The 26,213-nt window shown below is 50.7% G+C and overlaps 2 protein-coding genes across 2 annotated transcripts; one reads left to right on the top strand and one right to left on the bottom strand.

The window, feature by feature from the left end:
• Nucleotides 1-1,549: 1,549 nt before the first annotated feature.
• Nucleotides 1,550-13,963, top strand: LOC133400490 (bile salt-activated lipase-like). Its single transcript, XM_061673249.1, has 12 exons — nucleotides 1,550-1,606; nucleotides 1,714-1,861; nucleotides 2,828-2,947; nucleotides 5,900-6,097; nucleotides 11,573-11,703; nucleotides 11,822-11,929; nucleotides 12,034-12,157; nucleotides 12,253-12,439; nucleotides 12,914-13,117; nucleotides 13,349-13,546; nucleotides 13,676-13,783; nucleotides 13,859-13,963. Exons 1-12 carry the CDS (start codon nucleotides 1,550-1,552, stop codon nucleotides 13,941-13,943), a joined length of 1,668 nt encoding a protein of 555 aa, XP_061529233.1. The 3' UTR covers nucleotides 13,944-13,963.
• Nucleotides 13,964-14,481: 518 nt separating this feature from the next.
• Nucleotides 14,482-26,051, bottom strand: LOC133399604 (docking protein 2-like). Its single transcript, XM_061671208.1, has 9 exons — nucleotides 25,420-26,051; nucleotides 23,035-23,201; nucleotides 21,750-22,061; nucleotides 20,851-20,979; nucleotides 20,598-20,768; nucleotides 18,548-18,656; nucleotides 16,521-16,690; nucleotides 16,211-16,444; nucleotides 14,482-16,141 (listed from the first exon to the last, which is right to left on the bottom strand). The coding sequence occupies exons 1-9, from the start codon at nucleotides 25,871-25,873 to the stop codon at nucleotides 15,647-15,649; spliced, it is 2,241 nt and encodes a 746-aa protein (XP_061527192.1). The 5' UTR covers nucleotides 25,874-26,051; the 3' UTR covers nucleotides 14,482-15,646.
• Nucleotides 26,052-26,213: the final 162 nt, after the last annotated feature.

Raw genomic sequence — 26,213 nt, 5'->3', positions numbered from 1 at the left:
GGCCAACCGGAATGCAGCTTTGGTGGTCGCTGAAACAAAAACTCGCGCATGGGGGGAGTTCGGTGAGGCCACGGAGAAAGATTTCTGGACGGCTTCGAGGAAATTCTGGTCCACCATCCGGCGTCTCAGGAGGGGGAAGCAGTGCACCATCTACACTGTGTATAGTGGGGATGGGGCGCCGCTGACCTCGACTCGGGACGTTGTGATCCGGTGGGGAGAATACTTCGAAGACCTCCTCAATTCCACCGACACGCCTTCCCATGAGGGAGCAGAGTCTGGGTTCTCTGAGGCGGGCTCTCCTATCTCTGGGGTTGAGGTCACCGAGGTGGTTAAAAAGCTCCTCGGTGGCAAGGCCCCGGGGGTGGATGAGATTCGCCCGGAGTTCCTCAAGGCTCTGGATGTTGTAGGGTTGTCCTGGTTGACAGGCCAGATGTGTTCCAACTACAGGGGGATCACACTCCTCAGCCTCCCTGGTAAGGTCTATTCAGGGGTGCTGGAGAGGAGGGTCCGTCGGGAAGTTGAATCTCAGATTCAGGAGGAGCAGTGTGGTTTTCGTCCTGGCCGTGGAACAGTGGTAAGGTGTTCCAGGCACGTCCCACCGGGGACGACCCAGGACACGCTGGAGACTACATCCTTCGGCTGGCCTGGGAACGCCTCGGGATCCCCCCGGAAGAGATGGATGAAGTGGCTGGGGAGAGGGAAGTCTGGGCGTCCCCGCTAAAGCTACTGCCCCCGCGACCCGCCCTCGGATAAGCGGTAGAAAATGGATGGATGGATGGACGTTTCAGCAACTGGAAAATCGGAAATCGGAAGGCGTTCAACTCGAAAGGGATCGTGACAACATCGTGACAATGTCCCAGAAAATTGTCCTGGAATTCACGAAGGAGCACGGCAAACGGTTGAAACATTTTGTTCTTCTTGACAGAGATGACATCATTGACAAGGATAAAAAGTCACAGTGCGTGCGTGAGTAATGATTGACCGCCGACTGTTAGCACATGGAGATAAAGTCGGCCGCCATCTGCGCTTGTTCTCACATCCTTGCGAGACGTCACATGTTGCTATTCAAGTCAAACAACGCAAAATAGTTTCCAAACCACATGGCCATCCTGAACTCAACAACGTGACCGATCCACACTAATGACCTGAGCTGCGTCACGCTGACGTTCGGCTTGATTTCTAAGATCTTATTGTAGCTTTACTTTTATTCTGGTTCTCACTATACTCGATCTGTGTGTGTTGAATGTCTTTCAAGTATGTCAATATCTGTGTTTTAGTCTTTCGTGTTGGTGAGCCAAAGACAGTTTTCCACTTTGGTGCACAAAGATTGATTCTATTGTATTCTTTTCTAAGTATTCCTAATCACCCTTCATTTGATCCCCGAGGACATGAAGGTGGTCAATTTGTGTTGTCGTGCTGTTGGGATCCGAGCGAGAGCCCACGTCGCTGGTATGACGCACGAGCGGAGGTTCCCGCGGCGCGACTATATAAAAGGCAGCCGCCGATTCCACGTGTGAGGAAGACGAAGATGAAGGGGATGATGATGATGATGCCGGTGGCGGCGGTGCTGATGAGCGTCTCGATCACATTGGTGTCAGCTGCAAGGGTCAGGAAACACTTGGAAATTGTGACATCACTTCAGGTTTCATTTTTTGTGCTTCATCTGTGTGTGTGTGTGTGTGTGTGTGTGTGTGTGTGTGTGTGTGCGCGTAGCTGGGTGTGGTGCAGACGGAGGGCGGCCAGGTCGAGGGCACCAATCATGGCACGGGCCTGTTCAGGTCTGTGGACGTGTTCAAAGGGATCCCCTTCGCTGACACCCCAGGACTGTGGGAGAAACCAAAACCTCATCCCGGATGGGACGGTAGGTAACAAGTCAGGTGTCAAGTGACGTCCAATGACGCACGATGTGCGGCTACGGAGCAGCCGGCGGTTCGCACGTCTGGCTCAGACTTGTCGGGTTCGCCGTTCTGGTCCCTGTTTTGGCTTTTTCCTCTCGCATTCCAGAAAACATGCTAGCACGATACTGTTGTCAACTCATTGACCGCCAGCCGCTCCAGAGCATTTGGACGGCTCTTTCCAGATCCACAGAATATTGTTTTCCTGTTCTGGGAGAAGTATACACACCCAAAGTACCAAAAGAAAGAGAAGAGGCGCCGCTTTTTCTGTTCTTTAGTAATCATGAGAAGACGGGGGCAAGAGCGGGCTTTTGTTGGCGAAAGACTTCTTTCTTTACAGATATACAACAAAGAAACGCGTCGTGAGTCACGCTGACTCGGCACAAGGTTCCAGTTGAACGTCTTTTAACGCCATTCGCCATTCACGCTGTTAGCGGTGTCATCTCTTCTCACCATCGCGACACAAACTTTCTACTAGCTACCCCGACACATACTCCGTTTCTACCACGCATATATGTCCGCTGTTGGAAGGTCAGGTACCGAAACGTCTCCGACTTGCAAAACGTGGGCAATTCTCTCCCTCACAACCGACGTGACAAGCCGAGATTCACCGCCTAATCTTTATCTTGGACTCGAAAGAGGCGCTGATCTCCAATCCAAAGCGATGCAACGGCGCCATCTGCAGGAATCGCCTGGTCATGACAGTTCTGGAGAAGCCTGAATTTCAGACCAGCTGGATAAGACCCTCTAAGCCCCGTTGAGAAACGTACTTGACGTGAACATTCGTCGGAGGCAGTAGATGAGTTAAAGATGAAGAAATTGTCCACAGGCGTGAATGGGAGTGGAAATGCGTGTTTGTCCATTTGTGCCTTGTCCGCATGGAGTGGCGCCCGGTCGGTGAAATTTTGATGTTGTGCCGTTTGTGTGCACAGGAGTACTTAAGGCCACCAAGTACGCCGAGCGCTGCCTGCAGGTGACACTGCTGCAGACACAAACCAGAGGAAGTCTCGATTGTCTCTACCTCAACATATTTGTGCCTCAGGGACACAAACGTACGTACTAACGTGCACCAGATGTCACACCAGATCGCACTTCTGATGTTCCATTTGGTCTCTTCTGATATCCCATTTGGTGTCACACCAGATCGCATTTATGATGTCCCATCTGATGTCACACCAGATCGCACTTCTGATGTCCCATCTGGTGTCACACCAGATCGCATTTATGATGTCCCATCTGAAGTCACACCAGATCGCACTTCTGATGTCTCATCTGGTGTCACACCGGATGTCACACCAGATTGCACTGCTGATGTCCCATAGGGTGTCAGACTGCATCTCACATCAGATCGCATTTCTGATGTCCCATCTGGTGTCACACCAGATCGCACTTCTGATGTCCCATCTGGTGTCACACCAGATCGCACTACTGTTGTCCCATCTGATGTCACATCAGATTACACTTCTCATGTCCCATCTGGTGTCACACTGGATGTCACACCGGATCGCACTTCTGATGTCATATCTGATGTCACACTGGATGTCACACCAGATCCCACTTCTGATGTCCCATCTGGTGTCACATCAGATTACACTTCTGATGTCCCATCTGGTGTCACATCAGATTACACTTCTCATGTCCCATTTGGTGTCACACTGGATGTCACACCAGATCGCACTTCTGATGTCCCATAGGGTGTCAGACTTAATCTCACACCAGATCGCATTTCTGATGTCCCATCTGGTGTCACACCAGATTGCACATTTGATGTCCCATCTGATGTCACACCAGATCACACTTCTGATGTCCCATCTGGTGTCACACCGGCTGTCACACCAGTTCCCACTTCTGATGTCCCATCAGATTACACTTCTGATCTCCCATAGGGTGTCAGACTGCATCTCACACCAGATCCCACTTCTGATGTCCCATCTGGTGTCACACCAGATCCCACTTCTGATGTCCCATCTGGTGTCACATCAGATTACACTTCTCATGTCCCATCTGGTGTCACACCAGATCCCACCTCTGATGTCCCATCTGGTGTGACACCAGATCACATTTCTGATGTCCCATCTGATGTCACACCAGATCACACTTCTGATGTCCCATCTGGTGTCACACCGGCTGTCACACCAGTTCCCACTTCTGATGTCCCATCAGATTACACTTCTGATCTCCCATAGGGTGTCAGACTGCATCTCACACCAGATCCCACTTCTGATGTCCCATCTGGTGTCACACCAGATCCCACTTCTGATGTCCCATCTGGTGTCACATCAGATTACACTTCTCATGTCCCATCTGGTGTCACACCAGATCCCACCTCTGATGTCCCATCTGGTGTGACACCGGATCACATTTCTGATGTCCCATCTGGTGTCACATCAGATTACACTTCTCATGTCCCATTTGGTGTCACACTGGATGTCACACCAGATCGCACTTTTGATGTCCCATTTGATGTCACACCGGATGTCACACCAGATTCCACTTCTGATGTGCCATCTGGTGTCACACCAGATGTCACACCAGACTGCACTTCTGATCTCTCATAGGGTGTCAGACTGGATCTCTCACCAGATCGCACTTCTGATGTCCGATCAGATGTCACACCAGATCGCACTTCTGATGCCCCATCTGGTGTCACACCGGATGTCACACCGGATGTCACTTCTGATTTCCCATATGATGTCACACCAGATCGAATTTCTGTTCTCCCATCTGGTGTCACACCAGATTGGACGTCTGATGTCCCACCTGGTGTCACACCGGATGTCACACCAGATCACACTTCTGATGTCCCATCAGATTACACTTCTGATCTCCCATAGGGTGTCAGACTGCATCTCACACCAGATCCCACTTCTGATGTCCCATCTGGTGTCACACCAGATCCCACTTCTGATGTCCCATCTGGTGTCACATCAGATTACACTTCTCATGTCCCATCTGGTGTCACACCAGATCCCACCTCTGATGTCCCATCTGGTGTGACACCAGATCACACTTCTGATGTCCCATCTGGTGTCACATCAGATTACACTTCTCATGTCCCATTTGGTGTCACACTGGATGTCACACCAGATCGCACTTTTGATGTCCCATTTGATGTCACACCGGATGTCACACCAGATTCCACTTCTGATGTGCCATCTGGTGTCACACCAGATGTCACACCAGACTGCACTTCTGATCTCTCATAGGGTGTCAGACTGGATCTCTCACCAGATCGCACTTCTGATGTCCGATCAGATGTCACAGCAGATCGCACTTCTGATGCCCCATCTGGTGTCACACCGGATGTCACACCGGATGTCACTTCTGATTTCCCATATGATGTCACACCAGATCGAATTTCTGTTCTCCCATCTGGTGTCACACCAGATTGCACGTCTGATGTCCCACCTGGTGTCACACCGGATGTCACACCAGATCACACTTCTGATGTCCCATCTGGTGTCACACCAGATCGCACGTCTGATGTCCCATCTGGTGTCACACCGGATGTCACACCAGATTATACTTCTGATTTCCCATATGATGTCACACCAGATCACACTTCTGTTCTCCCATCTGGTGTCACACCAGATTCCATGTCTGATGTCCCACCTGGTGTCACACCGGATGTCACACCAGATTACACTTCTGATGTCCCATCTGGTGTCACATTGGATGTCACACCAGATCTCACTTCTGATGTCCCATTTGGTGTCACACTGGATATCACACCAGATTGCACGTCTGATGTCCCATATGGTGTCACACCGGATGTCACACCAGATTGCACGTCTGATGTCCCATAGGGTGTCGGACTGGATCTCACACCAGGTCGCACTTCTGATGTCACACCAGATGCCATACTGATTTCCCAACCTTATGATCAGCCTCAGGGAAACACACACACACACACACACACACACACACACTCATACAACTAAAACATCCTACAGACGGTAAACGTCTCACCACACATGTCAAAGTTGAATGTCAATGTGCGCCAGTGTCGTCCAACCTGCCCGTCATGCTGTATCTGTTCGGCGGGGCCTTCCTGCTGGGAGCGTCCGACGACTTGGCCATCCTGGGAGATTCGCTGTATGACGGCAAGGAAATGGCCGAGCGGGGGAACGTCATCGTGGTGTCGGCCAACTACCGCGTGGGAACTTTGGGCTTCCTCAGCAGCGGAGACGCTCGTGTGCCAGGTGCAACACAAGCGACAACAAATACGTGTGTTATACACAAGATGGGGAGTAATGGAATACATGTGATGGGATTACGTCATCAGAATACAACAAAATAAAAACCATAACTGTATTACAGTACAGTTACAGACAAAACACATGTAATCGGATTTCAGGTACATTTATTAAAATTGGGATTATTTAGCAGGATTACAATTTAATGTGGGGAGGGGTCGGTTGTCAATTTTGAGCCCCATTTTAGCAGCGCATCATTGTGTCATAAGGTAGGAAGTGTGTGTGTGTGTGTGTGTCCGTGTGTCAGTGAGGGGAGGGGTTAAGATACTGTACCTCGTATAAATTTGTCCTTTTTTTCCATTTCACTCGATATATCACACACAGTGAGTCGTGTGGATAGGTTTTAAAAACTTTATGACGCTAGGCAGTACGCTGTACAAGAGGTTAGCCCATTTGTCTCACAGTTCTGAGGTTTTGAATTTGAATGTGTTCTGTGTTCCTCCCACATTCCACAAACATGTGCATTAAACATTTACACAACAGGACAGAAAATATATATCAATATATATTTTCATTACATATATTCATATTTGGGCGGCCAACTGGTTAGAGCGTCAGCCTCACAGTTCTGAGGACCCGGGTTCAATCCCCGGCCCCGCCTGTGTGGAGTTTGCATGTTCTCCCCGTGCCTGCGTGGCTTTTCTCCGGGCACTCCGGTTTGCTCCCACATCCCAAAAAACATGCATAAATTGGAGACTCTAAATTGCCCGTAGGCGTGACTGTGAGTGCGACTGGTTGTTTGTTTCTATGTGCCCTGCGATTGGCTGGCAACCAGTTGAGGGTGTACCCCGCCTCCTGCCCGATGACAGCTGGGATAGGCTCCGGCACACCCGAGGAGAAGCGGCTCAGAAAATGGATGGATGGATGGATATTCATATTTGCCTGGAGGTGGGACTCGAAGGTGAGCGCTTGGTGGCCGGGCCTGCACCCACGGGGCCCGGCCGCGCACAGCCCGATAGGGTAACGTGGGTCCCTCTTCCCATGGGCTCACAACCTGTGGGAGGGGCCATACGGGTCGGGTACTGTGCGAGCCGGGCGGTGGCCGAAGGCGGGGACCTTGGCGATCCGATTCCTGGCTACAGAAGCTGGCTCAAGGGACGTGGAATGTCACCTCTCTGGCAGGGAAGGAGCCCGAGCTGGTGTGTGAGGTTGAGAAGTTCAGAATAGCTATAGTCGGGCTTGCCTCCACACACGGCTTGGGCTCTGGTAACAGTCCTCTTGAGAAGGGTTGGACCCTTTTCCACTCTGGAATTGCCCACGGTGAGAGGCGCCGAGCAGGTGTGGGTATACTTATTGCCCCCCGGCTCGGCCCCTGTACGTTCGGGTTCACCCCGGTGGACCAGAGGGTAGCCTCCCTCCGCCTTCGGGTGGGGGGACGGGTCCTGAGTGTTATCTGTGCCTATGCACCAAACAGCAGTTCAGAGTATCCACCCTTTTTTGAGTCCTTAGACGGGGTGCTGGAGAGCGCTCCCGCTGGGGACTCCATCGTTCTGCTGTGGGACTTCAATGCTCACGTGGGCAATGACAGTGAGACCTGAAAGGGCGTGTTTGGGAGGAACGGCCCCCCCAATCAGGACCCGAGCGGTGTTCTGTTATTCGAGTTCTGTGCTCATCACGGCTTGTCCATAACGAACACCATGTTCAAGCATAAGGGTGTCCACACGTGCACTTGGCACCAGGAGGCACTAGGTCGCAGTTCGATGATCGACTTTGTGGTCGTGTCATCGGACTTGCGGCCGCATGTCTTGGACACTCGGGTGAAGAGAGGGGCGGAGCTGTCAACTCATCACCACCTTGTGGTGAGTTGGCTCCGACGGTGGGGGAAGATACCGGTCCGACGTGGCAGGCCCAAATGTATTGTGAGGGTCTGCTGGGAACGTCTGGCAGAATCCCCTGTCAGAAGGAGTTTCAACTCCCACCTCCGGCAGAACTTCACCCACGTCCTGGGGGAGGCGGGGGACATCGAGTCCGAGTGGACCATGTTCCGCTCCTCCATTGCCAAGGCGGCCAACCGGAGCTGTGGCCGTAAGGTAGTCGGTGCCTGTCGTGGCGGCAATCCCCGAACCCTTTGGTGGACACCAGCGGTGAGGGATGCAGTCAAGTTGAAGAAGGAGTCCTATCAGGCCTTTTTGGTCTGTGGGACTCCTGAGGCAGCTGATGGGTACCGGCTGGCCAAGCGGAATGTGGCTTTGGTGGTCGCTGAGGCAAAAACCCGGGCGTGGGAGGAGTTCGGTGAGGCCGTGGAAAACGACTTCCGGACGGCTTTGAGGAAATTCTGGTCCACCAGCCGGCGTCTCAGGAGGGGGAGGCAGTTCACCATCAACATTGTGTATAGTGCGGACGGGGCGCTGCTGACCTCGACTCGGATGTTGTGAATCAGTGGGGAGAATACTTCGAAGACCTCCTCAATTCCACCGACACGCCTTCCCATGAGGAAGCAGAGTCTGGGGTAACTGGGGCGGGCTCTCCTATCTCTGGGGTTGAGGTCACCGAGGTGGTTAAAAAGCTCCTCGGTGCCAAGGCCCCGGGGGTGGATGAGATTCACCCGGAGTTCCTCAAGGCTCTAGATGTTGTGGGGCTGTCCTGGTGGACACGCTTCTGCAACATCATGTGGACATCGGGGACAGTACCTCTGGATTGTCAGACTGGGGTGGTGGCCCTCCACCGGAGGGTGTGTTCCAACTACAGGGGAATCACACTCCTCAGACTCCCTGGTAAGGTCTTTTCAGGGGTGCTGGAGAGGAGGGTCCGTTAGGAAGTCGGATCTCAGATTCAGGAGGAGCAGTGTGGTTTTCGTCCTGGCCGTGGAACAGTGGACCAGCTCTTCGCCCTCGGCAGGGTCCTCGAGGGTGCATGGGAGTTCGCCCAACCAGTCTACATGTGTTTTTGTGTAGTTGGTCCGCAAAGTCGGACTCGTTTGGACTTTGCCAAGGCTGCCCTTTGTCACCGATTCTGTTCATAACTTTTATGGACAGAATTTCAAGGCGGAGCCGAAGCGTAGAGGGGGTCCGGTTTGGTGGCCTCAGTATTGCATCTCTGCCTTTTGCAGATGATGTGGTTCTGTTGGCTTCATCCAGCCATGATCTCCAACTCTCACCGGAGCGGTTCGCAGCCGAGTGTGAAGCGGCCGGGATGAGAATCAGCACCTCTAAATCTGAGACCGGGGTCTTTAGTCGGAAAAGGGTGGAGTGCCCTCTCCAGGTCGGGGATGAGATCGTTCCCCAAATGGACGAGTTCAAGTATCTCGGGGTCTTGTTCACGAGTGAGGGAAGAATGGAAAGGGAGCTCGACAGGCGGATCGGTGCAGCGTCTGCAGTTATGCGGACTTTGTATCGGTCCGTTGTGGTGAAGAAGGAGCTAAGCTGAAAGGCAAAGCTCTCGATTTACCGATCTACGTTCCTCTCCTCACCTATGGTCACGAGCTGCGGGTCGTGACCGAAAGAACAAGATCCCGGATACGAGCGGCCGAAATGAGTTTCCTCCGCAGGGTGTCCGAGCTCTTCCTTAGAGAGAGGGTGAGAAGCTCGGTCATACGGGAGGGGCTCAGAGTAGAGCCGCTGCTCCTCCGCATTAAGAGGAGCCAGCTGAGGTGGATCGGGCATCTGTTTAGGATGCCTCCTGGACGCCTCCCCGGTGAGGTGTTCTGGGCACGTCCCACCAGGAGGAGACCCCGGGTACGACCCAGGATACCCTGGTGACTTCGTCTCTCGGCTTGCCTGGGAACGCCTCGGGATCCCCTCGGAAGAGCTAGAGGAAGTGGCTGGGGAGAGGGAAGTATGGGCTTCCCTGCTGAGGCTGCTGCTCCCGCGACCCGACCTCGGATAAGCGGAAGACAATGGATGGATGGATGGATATTCATCATTGGTGTTGGAGTAATCCAAAAGTCATTAAAATCAAGTTACATGACTCCTATATTGTGGTATTGCTGACTACATTTTTTAACAGGTAACTAGTAACTGTATCGGAATACATTTTTAAAGTAACCCTCCAGACCCTGGTTACATACAGGCAATATACGTTCAAGATGAATTATCGGCCGATCAACAGAAACATTTGACTTGGCAAAATGTCTTCATACAATAACTAGCCTCAAACCCCCTCAGATAACTTCCAACTAGTACATTCATACTACTTGTTCACTTTTTGCAGTCTCATTCTATCAAAGATTTTCAAGTCCTATATCTCGTCACGGGTGGGAAGTAGCTGAACCCAAGACCAGGTGGAGGCTGATGTAAAATGATGAACAGTTTATTGAGCAAAGTTTATGGGAGTGGTCCTGGATGTGTTGACAGGCGGCGGCGTGGACAGGTGGCAGGCAGCGGACAGAACAGGGGGCTGGCAGGAATCACGTGGGTCAGGAACGCGAGGGAACGAGGAGTCGAGTAGCTTCCATGAGTACGGTGGGCCGTGGTACCGCTAGGAGAGGCTGCAATACTTTGGTGCGGATTTCCGGGAAAAGGCAGGCTGAAATGTAGGTGGTGATGAGGGTTGATTGGAGACCGGTGCGTGGCTTGAGGAGAAGCTACAACAGAGAGGGGAGGGGGGGGAGAGAGGACGAGAGGGCCCAAAGCGCCATCCAGGCTCCAAAACAGTACTGCAGGGCAGTCCATGACACATCTTTCATTGCGGATTTTTCGCTCTATTGCTGGATTTTTTGGGGACTAATGTTACTGCAGACCCACGTAGCAAAAAGCCCGAATCAGGAGGAAAAAGTGCGTAGAAGAAAGAGAATGTCCAAAGTTTGGGATCTTTCACATTTCAAAGTAGAAGATAACAGAACTGGCTTCTATACCTGCACGTCTACGCTAAAGTAAACACGGTTAACGGACTGAATATAGCCTACCAGCACTAGGATAGACACGGCCGGCTGCGCACTTCCAATCGCTTTAATCACCAAATGCGAAAACAAGAAACACGTAACAAGCACATTCGTACACTAACTTCATGGCCACAACTGGCTAACGGCCAGTTAACAGCCGCACGCTACACTCTCATTGGCTGACTCCCATGTCCCACCTTTTAAAGCCACACACATTCAAAGTCACAGATACTACAGTGTAGAACGTGAGGATGGCGAACCCAAGTGGAGAAAAAATAATACTGGCACCTCCCATGCATATATTGTATTGGTATCATGCATAAATATATACAAAGAACAACAAATAAATATATGGTCGCTACCTGGCTGATTTTCTTCTGTTGTGGGAGATTCTGGACCGTAATCCAATCCCGCAACAACTGTACGTTATTAAAATTTGTAAGCAAAGTAAAATACTGTTCAACAAAAACTGTCCGGTAAAAAGAAATAGGTTGGCAGACAAACAACAGAGTGATTCGGCCCTTCCTTTGTTTTTTTTTACACGTTTGCCAGGTGACCAGCGGGTGGCATTAACCCCGTGTATGCGTGTGCGTGCGCTTCAGGAAACTACGGCCTGTGGGACCAGCACGCCGCCATCTCGTGGGTGAGCAGGAACATCGCCGCCTTCGGAGGAAACCCGGATAATGTGACCCTGTTTGGACAGTCGGCCGGGGCCGCCGGGGTCAGCTTCCAGGTGGCATCACCGACCGCCTCCGTTCAGCCAAGGCACACATTTGACATTATAAAAAGAGGAGATGCTCACATTAGCCACCATGCTTAGTGACCGTGGCGATGCGTGTTTGTGCGTGTAGATGTTGTCCCCATATAATAAAGGATTATTTCGCCGGGCCATCAGTCAGTGCGGCGTGGCCTTGAGTCCTTGGGCCATCCAGAGGGAACCCATGGCACTTACCAAGAAGGTACCGCACCCATCACTTCCTGTTTGTGATCCCATCTCACTTCGTCTTCGAGATCACGTCTCACCTCCTGTTTGTGACCACGTCTTACTTCCTGTTGGGTGTAGATCGCGCATAAGGTCGGCTGTTACCGTAGCGACGAGGACCTGATGTTGACATGTCTGAAGATGACGGACCCGGTGGGCCTCACCATGGCGGGCAAAATCGACATCCTGCAGATATTGGGCAAAGGTGAGACTGGGGATGGTTGGGCGTGGCCTGTGGCGAGAGGGCGTGTCCAGAGTGCAACCGAGCATTGAAGCGCTACCCTTCTTTGGTCTTTGTAGGTGTGGTCATGGACCTTCTGGAACATGCCCCCGTGGTGGATGGCGACTTCCTCCCCGACGAGCCTAGTCGTCTTTTTCACAACGCCGCCGACATCGACTACATGGGCGGCGTCAACTCCATGGACGGGCACATATTTGCGGGCGTTGACGTGCCCTCCATCAACAAGAAGAACGCCAACACCACAGTGTGAGGAACACATCCCGTGTCGCAACACCTCAAGTCCCATCTGATGTCACACACCTGATGTCCCATCTGATGACACTTCTGGTGTGATGTGTCAGACCTGATTTCACTTCTAATGGCACCCCAGATGTCACATGATGTGACACCTCAATAACATTTGATATCACGTCTGATGACAAATCTGATAAGTCACATCAGAATCCGAATTATGAAGAATTAGAAGTATGTTATAAGGCACACAAGGAATGTCTCATCAGATGTCACATCCAAAGTAACCTCACACACCTCACACCTGATGTCAAATCTGAAGTTCCTCCCCATTCACACCTGATGCCACATCTGGTGACACACCAAATGTAACATGAGATGTGACACAAAATGCCGCACCTGATGTCAGTCAAGTTGACACCTCTGAAGTCACACCAGATGTGAGTCCAGGTGTCAGACCTGAAGCGAAACCTTCTTTGTCCCCTTCAGGGAGGACGTGCGGGGTCTCCTGATGGGCCTGACCAAAGAAAAGGGTACGGCGGCTGTCGGTTCGGCATTGAGCGTGTACTCCGCCCACTGGGGCTCTGCCCCGGATCCGGCGGTGGTGAAGAAGACGGTGGCTGACATCGAGACCGACTTCCTGTTCCTGGTGCCGACCCAGATCGCGCTACAGCTCCACGCCGACCACAGCAGGTGAGATCTGAGGAGGTGTCATGTAGCTTTGAATTTTTGTTGCTTGATCTCATCCCGGATGAGCCAGAATGGAGGCTAGTTAGCATAGCATGCTACCATAGAGCACACAGACAATAAAGTCACGCTGAATAAGGCGTTAGCATGTATCCTTAGCATGCTAATGTACGCTACACTGTTTCGCCCATCAGTGGAGGATAGTTAGCTTATCTCCCGACCCGTTTTGTCCCTCAGTGGTGGCCGGACCTTCTCCTACCTGTTCAACATGAAGACCCGTATCCCCGGCTTCCCAAGCTGGGTGGAGGCGGAGCATAGCGAGGATCTCCAGTACGTTTTCGGCAAACCTTTCGCTACACCACTCGTCTACTTCCCACGACACCGCGACCTGTCCCGAAACATGATCGCATACTGGACGAATTTCGCCAAGACTGGGTACAGTACTGGTAGCCCTCAGCGATGTTGGCCGAGTGGAAAAACTGATAGGACTCGTCCTTGTGTTCTGGTGTCTTCCTGTCCCGGTCTTTTCCCATCCTTTTGTCTTTGCGTCTCCCTGGCTTCCAGGGATCCCAGTCAAGGCGACAGTAAGGTTCCGGTGCCGTGGCCCGCCTTCAGCAAAACTCATCATCCCTTCCTGACCATCAACCACAAGATGAGCAAGTCGTCAGTCAGGTGTTTTTTCCACTTCCTGTGTATTTCCCGTCAACGTCCCATGAGCGGTCGCTAACACGCTAACTGTCTCTGTAGCTACGACCTGAGACAGTACTACGTCGCCTACTGGATGGAAAAGTACAGCAGCCCGCCGTCGGCACGGCGACTACAACGCAAGTGACGCAAATAACAGCGACGACATCACGCTTGCAATTCCGCTTCACCTAGCATGGAGGCAGCTAACCATCTAACAAGATTAGGAGCTAACACGCCATGTTCTGCAATCCAATTTTTATTCTGTCAAAAAATTTAAATCTTTTGAACTGACTGCTCTTCTGATCACAGCAAAAGCTGCATTTTTCATGGATGTACACCACACACGATATTAAACTATACACGTACTCTGATACAGTACTACCATACTATACTACAGTGCAGTATAGTGAATACTTAACTACAAAAAATACTTAACTGCTGTATGTGGCAGCAAAAGTATAATGACAGGCAGAACAAATAATGCTCTTCCACGAGATGGCAGAAAGCACGCAACTAACCCGTATTTCATGATACAGTACGTTGACTGACGTGTGGCCCGACAAGTACAGGAACCACGTACAAGTAGTACAAGTACAGTGATTCGTATATTTTTTGTCTAGTTTCACCTCTTTAAAGTTTAAGATGATCAAACAAACGCAAATATCAGACAAAGGTAACCCACCCAAGAAAATCATTAGAAACCGTTTTTAAATGGTGATTTTATTTATTAAGGCAAAACAAATATTCAAAGTTACATAGCCCTGTGTGAAAAAAGTAATGGCACCTCTCGTTAAATTATCAAATAACTGTGGCTAATCAAATTCTTTGGTTGATTTTCACCGCACACCCAAGCGTGATGACCTCCAGACCTGTTCGATCAAGAAATAACCTCAACAGAACCTGTTTGACAAAATCAAGTCGGCCAAAAGATCTGAAAGGAAATTGCAACAAAATGCCGCCATCCCCAGAAATACAAGAACAGATGAGAAATAAAGTAATTGATGAATTCATTAATTAATCTACCAGTCTGGAAAGGGTCACAAAAGCCATTTCTAAAGCTTTAGTATTCCATAGGCAGAGCCATTATCCGCAAATGCAGAAAACATGGAACAGTAGTGAACCTTCAAGCCAGGAGTGGCCGACCTACAAAAATGACCCTAAGAGCACAAAGCCGGCTCATCCAGGCGATCACAAAGGAACCCAGGACCACATAGAAAGAACTGCAGGCCTCCCTTGCCTCAATTAAGGTCAGTGTTCATGACTCAACAAGAAGGAAGAGAGTGCAAAACTGGCCCCCATGTCAATGTCCAAGGCCCAAACCACTGTTGGCCAAAAAGAACATAAAGGCTCTTCTTACTTTTCATCTGACTGTATGGACTGACGCATGAAAGTTGACATTTCTGGAAGGTGTGTGTCTCCTTACTCCTGGCATAAATATAACACAGCACTTCATAAAAACAACAACATACCAAAACTCAAACACGGCGGTGGTGGTGTGATGGTCCGGGGCTGCTCTGACCCTTCAGGACCTGGACGACTTGCTGTGATTGATGGAACTGTCAATTCCGCTCTTCACCAGAAATCGCTTGTAATTGTTGCGTTTGTTTTTTGGTTGTTACGATTAGTTGTGATGTTATAATTGTGATTGTGAAGCGGCACCTCCGTTCAATTGAAGCAGGAAATCAAGATGCAATAGCACCATCAAATTATATTACGACCGGATGGTTTTATGAAGTACAAGACTGTGGAGTAATATTTTTCTTATTTCAAAACGGATTTTGGCCATTCCATTCATTTCGACGGGGAATGATTTGAGTTACGAGCGAGTCGACTCGTAAGTCAGCGCCGTCAGAACATGGCTTCGCCCTGACACGCCGTCACGTCGTCGTACAACTCGCGCGCTTCCTGCTCTGCGACGGGAAGCGGCCCGCGGGCCCGTTTAGGGGCGGAGGAGAGTTGGCGGCGAAGGTCGGCGGGGGTGGCCATGACCCTCCACGCATCTCCTTTTAGCTCTTCGGGGGCGGCGTATTCGGAGGGCGGGCCGCACGGGACCCAAAGGGGCGCCGGTTCTTGAACTCGGGGCTCGTCGTAAATGTGATCCGATTTCCCGTAGAGCGACGCGGGGGTGTCGTCGTAGAGGCGGGTGGGGGGCGGGCTCGACGCCACCTTCGAGTACTCGCCGGCGTCCCTCAGGGGGGGCGGCGTGCACGGCGGCGTGCGCAGTGCGGGAAAGGACACCTGAGAGTAGGTGGAGTCCAGGATCTCGGGGTTGCAGGGGCCCCCGCAGGTGTCCAACTTCAACCTGCCGACCCTGGCCAGCGTCTGCGCCAAGGCCACGCCCATCTGACGAACCAATCAGCAGCAAATGTCATCGTCACGTGATGATGTCGTAATGTTACGACGCGCACTCACCCGAGCGGCCGAGGATTGCATGTGTGGGGCGTGCGGCGTGGGCGGCAAGGGCGGCGGGTTGACCTTCCGGGAGGGGTCATGCCCGACGGGCGCGCCTTCAGACGTTTGACGCGCACGCTGCAGGCTAATGGCCGCCTCCACCGCCTGGAACAGGAAGTGACCTTCTTTGGTGCAAAACTCAAAATTGCCTTCGCCGGACGCACAACGACGACCCGCCTCCACCGAGAAACAACTCTGAAACACACACGAGACACATCACTACAATTTGTGTGCGCGCGTGTATGCGCGTGCGGGTGTGCCTGCGTGTAACCTTGTCCCGCCCGAAGCGGCGAAGGAATCTGTATGGCCAGGACATGAGTGTAACGCCTTGACTGTCCAGCAGGTAAAGTGCATCCTCGCCAGCTCTCAGAACACCGTCGCCCTTCAACCTGCAACGCTCAGACGACGTAGTACCTCGCACACACACCCGGAAGTCACGGCCTACACGCGCGCGCGCACACACACACACACACAGACACACAGGCGCACGCGCACGCTGCGTTATTATGTGAATGACTCGCTGAGTTTGAGTTCCACAGACGATGACTTGCTGTCAGGGAAGCTCATTTCCCGCGGGATCTTTTCCGAGTAAAAGCTCAAACGGCAAGAGAAGCAACAGAACGATTGCGAGCCGGAACCGTGCGGCCGAGAGGCGCGCGTGGACAGCGCGGCAGGCCACGCGCGCCTCTCGGCCGCACGGTTCGGACTCGCAATCTTTCTGGCAGGAGCTTGCGTGTTTTGCACTGCGCTTTCCAACCACAGCCACAAAACCCGCACGTGCTCTCCACGAAAACCCCCTGGACAAACGAAGCACCAGATTATTTATGATACAATTACATCAAGTGTTAAAGACGCCATGTATCCTCAATCATCAATGGCGATATCAGGGGGCGGCCACCCCCGCGTCGGGAATAGCGCGAGGCAAACCGTCCCCTTTGCCGATCAGTATTCGAGGGCCAAACCCGATGGTCCCCGTACCGTTTGCATCGTCAAGCAATTTGGTGACTTTCCAAATGTGTGACTCAGTAAGATGTTTTTGTTTTCCGCGGCTGAGCTCACGTGAGTCGTCGTGGGCGCGTTCAAATCGTCCAGCAAATGACGCTAACTGGATCAGTGCAGGTGAGCGTTTTGACAAGGGAGAGGGTTCGGCATCTTTTGAATTGGAGCGATTCCGGTTCCTCATTTCGATTCCGATTCTTTTAGGGGGCTGGGTCAAAAAAGTCGCATGGTGTAAAGAAAGGGTGTCCAAATGATGAACATCCATTTTCTTAGCAGCCCGCAGCATCGGCTAAAATGAACATTTGACACGGGGTTCTTTGTGACCAGTATCAATAGCAAACCTATGAACTCAAAGGGAATGTGTGTGGAACGAACCCGACGGACTTCACACTCATGAATGAATGTTTCGGCTAAAAGTGAAATACAGCATTGCTAAAATCGTGATTTGGGACTGCTTCATCACGAGAAAATGGTTTCTATGTGCAAATTTGAGCTTGACTTCCTGTTGTAAGGTTGTAGCCTCTTATTTTGAAGGGTACTTAGCATTTTGGCACGAAAAGTAACTGGGGATTTTTGGATTCTTTTTTTTCTCTTCTAAACGGATGGAACCAAATGCTATAAATGTTGGTTGGAAGACTGAAGTAAAGGCTCAAAACCATGAGTGCACAAGTGCAAGCAAGCGTCGACCTTGTTCGCTGCCTCAATGTTGGCCGAGACATCTTTGATTGTTTCGCTCCTCCAATTGGCTGAGAGGCGACTTGACTTCGCTCCGCGCGGCGCATCGTGAAAGCCTCCTTTCCGCAATATCATCTTATTCCAAGCGTTGCACTGAGGCGACTGGTCACTCATTTGATTCAAGTGAAGACATATTTTTGCTTTGTCCTCGTGCGCGCTCTTCTTGGTTGGTTTTCGCCACTTCTTACGGGCGGGCGGACTGTAGGCATCGAAACTGGGAAGCGAAATGTTTTAATTTGAACGATTCCGGGAGAACCGGAACGCCGGTCCAGTTCCAATCGGTCCTCGATTCCCGACGCCCAACCCAAACAAGGGACCGCTGTAGATATACGCTGCTTGCTTGCGTTTTGTTTCCGTTTTTGATGCTGGGGTTCGGGTATTCTATGTTTGCTTTGTTTCTTGCTATATTTCTGTTTTTGCTTCTCCTATGGATCTGTATGTTGGATGTATGTTCCATTTGTCTTGTCCCTTCAACTACAACAAAAAATGACTGTCTGGAGAAGTGATTTCCCGCGGCGTGCTTTGAGGCTCAATTCAGCTCTCTCGCACGCACGCATTTCGTACCTGTGGCGGTGGTGCTGGCGTACAAAGCGTTGTCCTGTATGCCTTCTTCTTTTCCTTGTTCTTGTTCGAGCTGTTGTTTTCGGCTTTTGCTGGGCTCCTCCCAGCTCACCTGCACGCAGCCGATAGGACTACATCAACATCAGAAGCGTCATCATCATAATAACAACGGCAAGCGTTTGATTAACTACAGAAGGCAATTTGTGTCGAAACTGCGTGTGAACGGGTTAGAAGAGCTGAAGATGACTACAACTCCACAGAATGGAGTGAAATGTAGGAAATGTGACGATGAGCAATTGCAAAATACTGAACGACAGTACAAATAATCCAAAATTCCTCCTCTGCTAACAGCGGGTATGGCGACATATAGCAAAAAAAGCAACCCGAGAACGGAATGCAAAGGTCCCGAATCAGACGGACAATTTCGAGTGAGAATGTGACTTCGATACGGCACACGAAATGGCCCTTCGTTCATTTTGGGGGGAATTTTGTTTTGGGAAGAGTGATCAAAATTGGAATTTGGGGAAAGTGGAAAATGACTCCTGAAGAGGTTGAAGCATTTGAGGTTGGAGCGCTTTGAATATCAAGTGGATAAGTCGACAAATACGGAAGGACGACCTGCACAAAAATGTCTCCATTTGTGATTGAATATTTTCAGAATCGATGATTTGAGGAATTGGATTCAAATGGATTTGTAATGATTAAAGGACAATAGCAATAGAAAATGTCTGCGAGATGTAGGTATTACCTACGCTCGTGAAGCCCCTTCTGTAATTTATACCCCGACACTTTAAATAAGGAATCACCCAACTGTAGCCAACCGAGCGATTTTAAATACAATACTAGAAAACTTGGTTCTTCACCAATTTCATTTCCTAAATAGAAACAATATTTCAGAGAAATAGCAATATTGGCTTCAGATGAACCACAGTACTGAGGCAGCCCTTTGAAAGATTTTCAATGACATCAGGTTTAATGCCGAGTCACAGAATCTCGCCGTTTTGGTTCTACCGGATCTCAGCGTTGCCTTCGATAGAGTACGTCATAACATTTTATTAAACACCTGGACAGCTTCTCTGGTACTGTTTTGAGTGAACCGGTCGGGCTTTTATCTCACGGATCGAAGATCCTCCGTAGGTATGGATACATGTTCGCCCGTAACTCGTGAAATTGAGTGTGGTGTGCCCCAAGTATCGATTTTAGGTCCACTTCTTTTGAATCTATACGAGCTTCCCCCTTGCGGACGTCATCGGGAGACACGGCATCATCTTCCACAGTTACACAGATAACACACACAGCTGTACGTCGCCGTGTCGCCTAATGACACGGGGCCAATTGATACCCTTCTTAACTGTGTTTTAGATGTTAAGTCGTGAATGGCAGCGAATTATCGACAGCTCAACCAGGACAAAACTGAGGTTTTAGCTATCGCTCCGGAAGGCAAAAGAGAGAACTTTTTTTTGAGCGGAACTACAAGATTATGGACGCTCACAATGTGCGTCATTTTTTACTCTGCTCTTACTTTGATTCCACACATCAAGAATGTAACTAAGATAGATTTTTTACCATCTTAAGAAAGTAGCCAGAGTCCGCCTGCTTTTATCTCCTGTCGTTTGGACGACTGCAATGCCCCTGCTTGCTCTCTGGTCTTCCCAGTAAGAACATCAGCACTCTACAAGTGCTGCGGACCTCTGCTGCTCGTGCGCTGATGAAGATCAGAGTGCGAGAGCACGTTACAGCGGTTTTAAGGTCGCTGCGTAGGCTCTCCATGTCTTTTTAATGAATGCTGTCTAAATAGTTACTGTATGGTTTTTATATAGTCGACCCGAGGGCTGAAACGATTCATCGAAAAAGGGCCAATGTAGCCAATGGAACTAAGCATCCGGCTGTGTTGGGAATCGTTGACTCATTCCCTATTGCCTTATCGCTACAAAGGGATTTTCATAACGTGGACTAAATAGTCGACCGTGGGGCTGAAAATGTGTCTCATTTATCGTAATTTCAGCGGATGTTTATCGTGGCAAACGGGCCATTGTGGCGTGCGTGCGCATACGGGAAAGGCCAACTGGCACAGCGTGGTGGTCCAGTGGCTGACGTGGTCGGCGCGGGCCGCCAGCACCAGAACCTTGTCGACGGTCTCCAGCAGGAAGGGGGCGCAGTCGGCGGGACACGCCTCCGCGTAGACGTCGGCGCTCACGCGGACCAAGTCGGACAGACGGATTACCTGAGGGACGCACAGATGTCGCGACGATGTCATAACGAGGTACGCGACAACTAAGAGACGGACGGACGGACGGACGGACGACCTTGGTGTGTTTGCCGCCGCTCCTGTGCTTCTTCTCACCGCCGCCGCCATCTTTGACTTCCCGCAATTCCAGACGGGAGATGGAAAAAGAACTTTCCCGGAACAGCACGCACCACATGCTCTTCCACTTCTACGTACGTTCGCACGCACGCACACACGCACACACACAATGACAGCGGTTGACAGTCAATGTCAGAGCACATATTCTTTCATGTGATTTTAACTTGATCTAAGCAGCAAAGATGATTGTTTCACGAAGACGGAAAACATCTTTTTGAAAGGTGTCCTGGCCAATGACAATCAATGGCGTACATAGTGGAAACCGTAAACGGTTGCTTGAAAACCCGAATGGCTTTTCTCCGAGTTCAGTTGGAACCCTCAGGACGGACCTTAAAATCCCGAACCCTGACAACACAATTGCCATGTAAAACAATAATATGCTACAGCGGCTGAAATCAGTATTTTAACAAGTTATCATTTTTCTGCCTAAATATACTTCCGATGGTGCTTTGGACCTGAACATGTCACCGGATGTTGGGAACAACCCAAGTAATCCATACATACAAAGAAAGTAGAACAAATAAACTCCGAAATTAAATTGTGTGTAATAATGTGAAATGACACAGGGAAAAAGTATTGAACACATGAAGAAAGGGAGGTGCAAAAAGGCACGGAAAAATCGATCAAGAATCAAGGAGCAATCCAGGCCCTTGTCAGTGCAAATGAGTATCAGCTGGTTCAGTCCGAATCGAGGGCCTACGGAAAGGTCTCATTGCATCTCACGATGGGGAAGAGCAGAGAGCTGCGTCAAGACCATCGCAAGCAAAAATGTGCTTTTTGTTTTGTTTTGTTTTGGTTTTGCGGTCATGTTAGCGTTAGCTGTGAGTTAGCATATGTTACCTTTCCAAACCTGTGGTGCTGAAGGAAAACATGTCCTTCTTTCTTCACGTCCTCGTCCATGCGTGCGGCGCACTCGTGCCCCTTGTTGTCGCCGTTGTCGTCGTCTTCCACCTCTTGTGCGTCTCGAGCGTCTTTTGATGCTGACGTTCGTGGCTTCAACTTCCTGTTCTTGTCACTTCTCTCGTGTACAGACGTCATCGCGGCGACTTCCCGTCTTACGCTTTTAACACACACACCCGAAGACACAATACACGACGACACCGTACGCAACAACAACTCAATCCACAACACAACAAAAACACGATAAAAACACTATACACAACGACGACACAAAACACAACAGCAACACCATACACAACACCGTCATACACAACAACAACTCAATAGACAACCACGCAATACACAACAATGGACACAAGCTGAGCTTCTTCTTGTTGTGTTGAAAAGACACAAGAACGCACTTTGTTTGACTGAACTGTTTTATTTGATTTTGAGTTGCTGGGATTGGCCGCAGAAGACGACCAATCACACCCTTGTTCCCAAACAATAATGAAGATTGACGGCGACTTTTTAAGCGCAACATAATATCAACTATCGTAATGTTTAACCCAAAAATGGTGGCGGGCCACAGGAAGTGACATCATCGTCATCAATAGAGGCGGCGTTGGTCGTCGCTCGCATGATTGGCCAAGTAGGACGACAGCTCCTCTGAGGGACAAACACGCGACCAATCAAGGGAGAACGTGTCATCGTGCGACAAATCAAAAAAGTGTGCCGTCAAGTGACCGTTCAACCAATCGGTTGCTGCCAAACACTTCTCTAGGTGACCAATCAGAAGAAAGCATTTCTTAATGCGACCGATCAGAAGAAAGCGAGCCATCGTGCAGTTGATGAGGCGACCAGTCAGAAGAGAGCAGCCGATCGAGCGACCAATCGGACGAGAGTGGTTAATGCTACGACCAATCAGGAGAAGGCGTTAGGTCGTGCGACCAATTTGAAACGAGCGTCCAATCGGAAGAGAGAATGTTCGGCGACCGCTCACCAGCGCGCAGGACACCCAGCGCGGCCGCGGCGGAGGCGGAGCCTAAGCTGTTGCGGGCCACGCAGCGATAGGTTCCCGAGTCTCCGGGCTCCGCCCCTTCAATCTGCAGCCAACTGGAGAGCTCGAACCGCAGAGGCCCGCCACGGCTCTGAAGGGGAGGCGGAGCCAAAGTTTCCAGTGCGTGTCGAGCGCGTCGTGTGTGTCATGCGTGTCGCGCGCGCGTCATGCATGTGTTGGCGTCACCTGCACGGAGATGTGTGGGTCGTCTCCGGGCAGGACGACGTCGTCGTCGTCGTCGTCCTTGCGCCATTCCGCCGCCGCCATCGGGAAGGCGAACACCTCGCACAGGAAAACAAGATGGCTGCCGCTCCTGGTCACTTGGCTTTTAGGGCCCACTTTGATAACTGGAACTGTTTCGGAGGGGGGGCAATGAAATCATAAGGTGGACAACTCGATCGTCTCTCCAAGAAAGCCTGACTCGGCATCGCCAAACAAATGCACGTAGCCCCGCCCATTACAAGGATTCCACTGTCCAAACCCAATCAGCGTATTTCTCCAGTTTCCTCTCAGCAAACGCAATTGTCACTCCTCCACAAAATTCTGCGGCCGGCTGACTTTCTGCCTTCTCACATGTGCTCACTGCACACCTGCAACTCATTTCACTGAAAATATTCTAAATATCCACGAACGCCTTTGTGCAGCTGCAAACCCGAATCCCCCGCCCGTCGCTCCTTAAGGAATTTCCGATCTTATCCATAAATCCAAGCCCTCCGGCGGCCAGCTCGATCCCCCCCCACCCCAATCTTGTCCTCACTGCGTCCCCTCATCTCTGCCATCATCCACCCTTCACTCTCCTCTGCTGTTGCCCCATCGTTGCTCGAAACCGCAACTGTCACCCCTCGTATTTTCAGACCTCGACACCTACATGAACCCGTCTGGTTTTCGGCCTCTCCACGGTACTGAAGCAGCTCTATTAAAAATGACCAACGACCTCGTTGCAGCTGACTTCGGTTCACTTTCTATTGTCATCCTGCTTGACCCGAGTGCGGTTTTGACACCATCTCGCACCCCGTTCTCCGAAATAGACTCTCCTCCATCGGCACCATCCGCACCTCGAAGACCGCACTGGGTCATCCACCTAAAATCCTTCTCATCCAACCCAGGGAAAAACCTTTCTTTTTATGGGACTACTTTTCATCAAACAATATGTAACAGTTTACAATGCAAAATTCATCTTTAAATAAGAATAAATGATAGCTAATAATCCAAATAAATGTACCCCAAAAAACTCGACTTTATCAAGGGGTAACTGAATAAATATGATTTACAAAGTACAATCAGGAACCGCAACTTAATGGAGGCAAATACGTTTCATTCCTAAAAGTCAAGAACATGAGGCCGCAAGCAGCGACTTTTCATTTGAAATCGGGAATCGTTAAGGAACCGCTTGACCGTTGGGCGGTCGCGCAGTCACAAACCGCGAAGAACTCGACAGTTGTCATTTCCCTCGCCATGTATTTCTTTTTTATTTTTGGACTGCGGTCAGGCCAGGTGAAAAGCGGAAGTCGAGGCCGCCACCACAACAACCGTTAACCGTGTCTCGCCGCGACACGCCGCCTCTCCGCACGGCTTCAAAATAAATGCTCCGTATAGGACTACATCGGGCATCAATGCCATTTTAAGCTTCTACTTAGGTGGCGGCCATGCAGCGCGGCGCCCGCCCTTAACGAAGCCTTAACCATACGCTCGCCCCCTGGTGGCTGGCAGACTGGGTTGCGGACGCGGCTACAAATGAAGCGCTTTCCATTTGCAGCCGCGCCCGCATTTTCAACGGAAAGAAATCACCGACAATCAAAACCGCCATCACGATTAAAATTCAATGAATTGTGCAGCTCTACCAGCAGACTTGAAATCCAAACTCAAAATCCAAACTCTGTTCAAGATCGCCTGTAACGGCATCGCCCTGTACTTTCATGTTGCTTTGTTCTGTTTGCTGTTGTTTTATTGATGAGGAGTGTCCTTGTGGGTCTTACAAATGAAACGTATATATATATATATATATATATTTATGTTTTTATCCACAACTCATACTGCATGACGGTTTGTGTTCAAGCGGCTCCCCACTGCCACCGAACACATTTGTCCCCTGTATAATCAAGCTTTAAAAATACATAATGGATTTTAAACAAATAAACAAATCAAAAAACATTCGGGTACCACCACTGCCACATCGTCAAATAATATAACTTACTAAGCCTCGAAAGCTGTCGTTATTTACGTGACCTAAAATCCATTTTCAAGCGTAGAAACAACTTAAAGACCTGAGCACCGGGACGCTCACTCGCGACAAAACCGAAGAAGCCCCTCAAACCAAAATTGCAAAATCGTCCAGTCAATTCTGGAGCTGGAGCACACTGCCATCCGAAATCAAATCCACCTTAGGGTTGAAGATGTTCAGCGCCAGAAGTGAAACTTGGGTTAAGAAAAAACTCAAGCGTGCTCATCGTGCGGAGAGGGAAGCTTTGATATCATACAAATGAAATCTACTGAAGTATAGGGTCTGTTTTTTGGATGGAAGCAGAATTGTATGTTGTGCCGAAGTAGGTGTGCGCGCGCTCAGCCCCGTACCGGTCTTGCAGGGGCCCCGCCCCCTGGTGTGCAGCTCGGGGTCCGAGAAGGCGGCCTCTTTGAAGTGGCACATGTTCGCGTACGTCACCCCGTCACTTCCGCACACCGCCTCGCGCTCCTCGCAAACGCACATCTGCTCCTCTTCCTCCTCTTCCTCGTCTTGGTCGTCCACACGCCGTCCGGCGGGTCGCGGCTCCGCCTGGCACCGCAGGCCGTCCCCGCAGAGTCCAAAGAGGACGTTTTTGCGTCCCGGGTCGCAGGCTTGCCCCTCCAGGTTGGCGCACTCCGAGCAGCAGCCGCAGCGGTCCGGGACCGCGCCGGCCCGGCAGCCTAGCGGCGCCGGGCACGAGTCGGTTCGGCACGGCCCGCAGTCCGCCGCCTGGTCGTCGAGAGGCCGGCACGGACGCGGGTTCGGACACAGAACCAGGAGCGCAACCAAAATCGGCAGAGACATGACCGTCCGGCTCCGCGTACAAATTGGTCGGTCAGGCGCAAAATGCCCTTCAAAAGAAAAGGAAAAAAACGAATCCGAAAAACACTCCAAAGTTCGTTTTTATTCCTAGTTGAAAACAGCTGAGCTGCTCGTGCTGCTTCAAAACGGGACGCGCCACAGCACAACCGCAATAACGCGAGCACTTCCGCTTCGTTCCTTCACAGGAAAATTCCGACCGGAAGTGTATTTTTACAGTGTTGTTTTTTTACAAAAGAAAGCACGAGGAACAATCCAAAGCAGCAAAAAGAAGCTTCTCCCCCCCCCCCCGCCACGTTTTGGCAGCGCATTGTCTCTGTTTTAG

This window comes from Phycodurus eques, chromosome 3 (genome assembly GCF_024500275.1).
Source record: "Phycodurus eques isolate BA_2022a chromosome 3, UOR_Pequ_1.1, whole genome shotgun sequence".
Classification (NCBI taxonomy): domain Eukaryota; kingdom Metazoa; phylum Chordata; class Actinopteri; order Syngnathiformes; family Syngnathidae; genus Phycodurus; species Phycodurus eques.
This window is presented reverse-complemented; position numbering and strand designations above follow the sequence as displayed.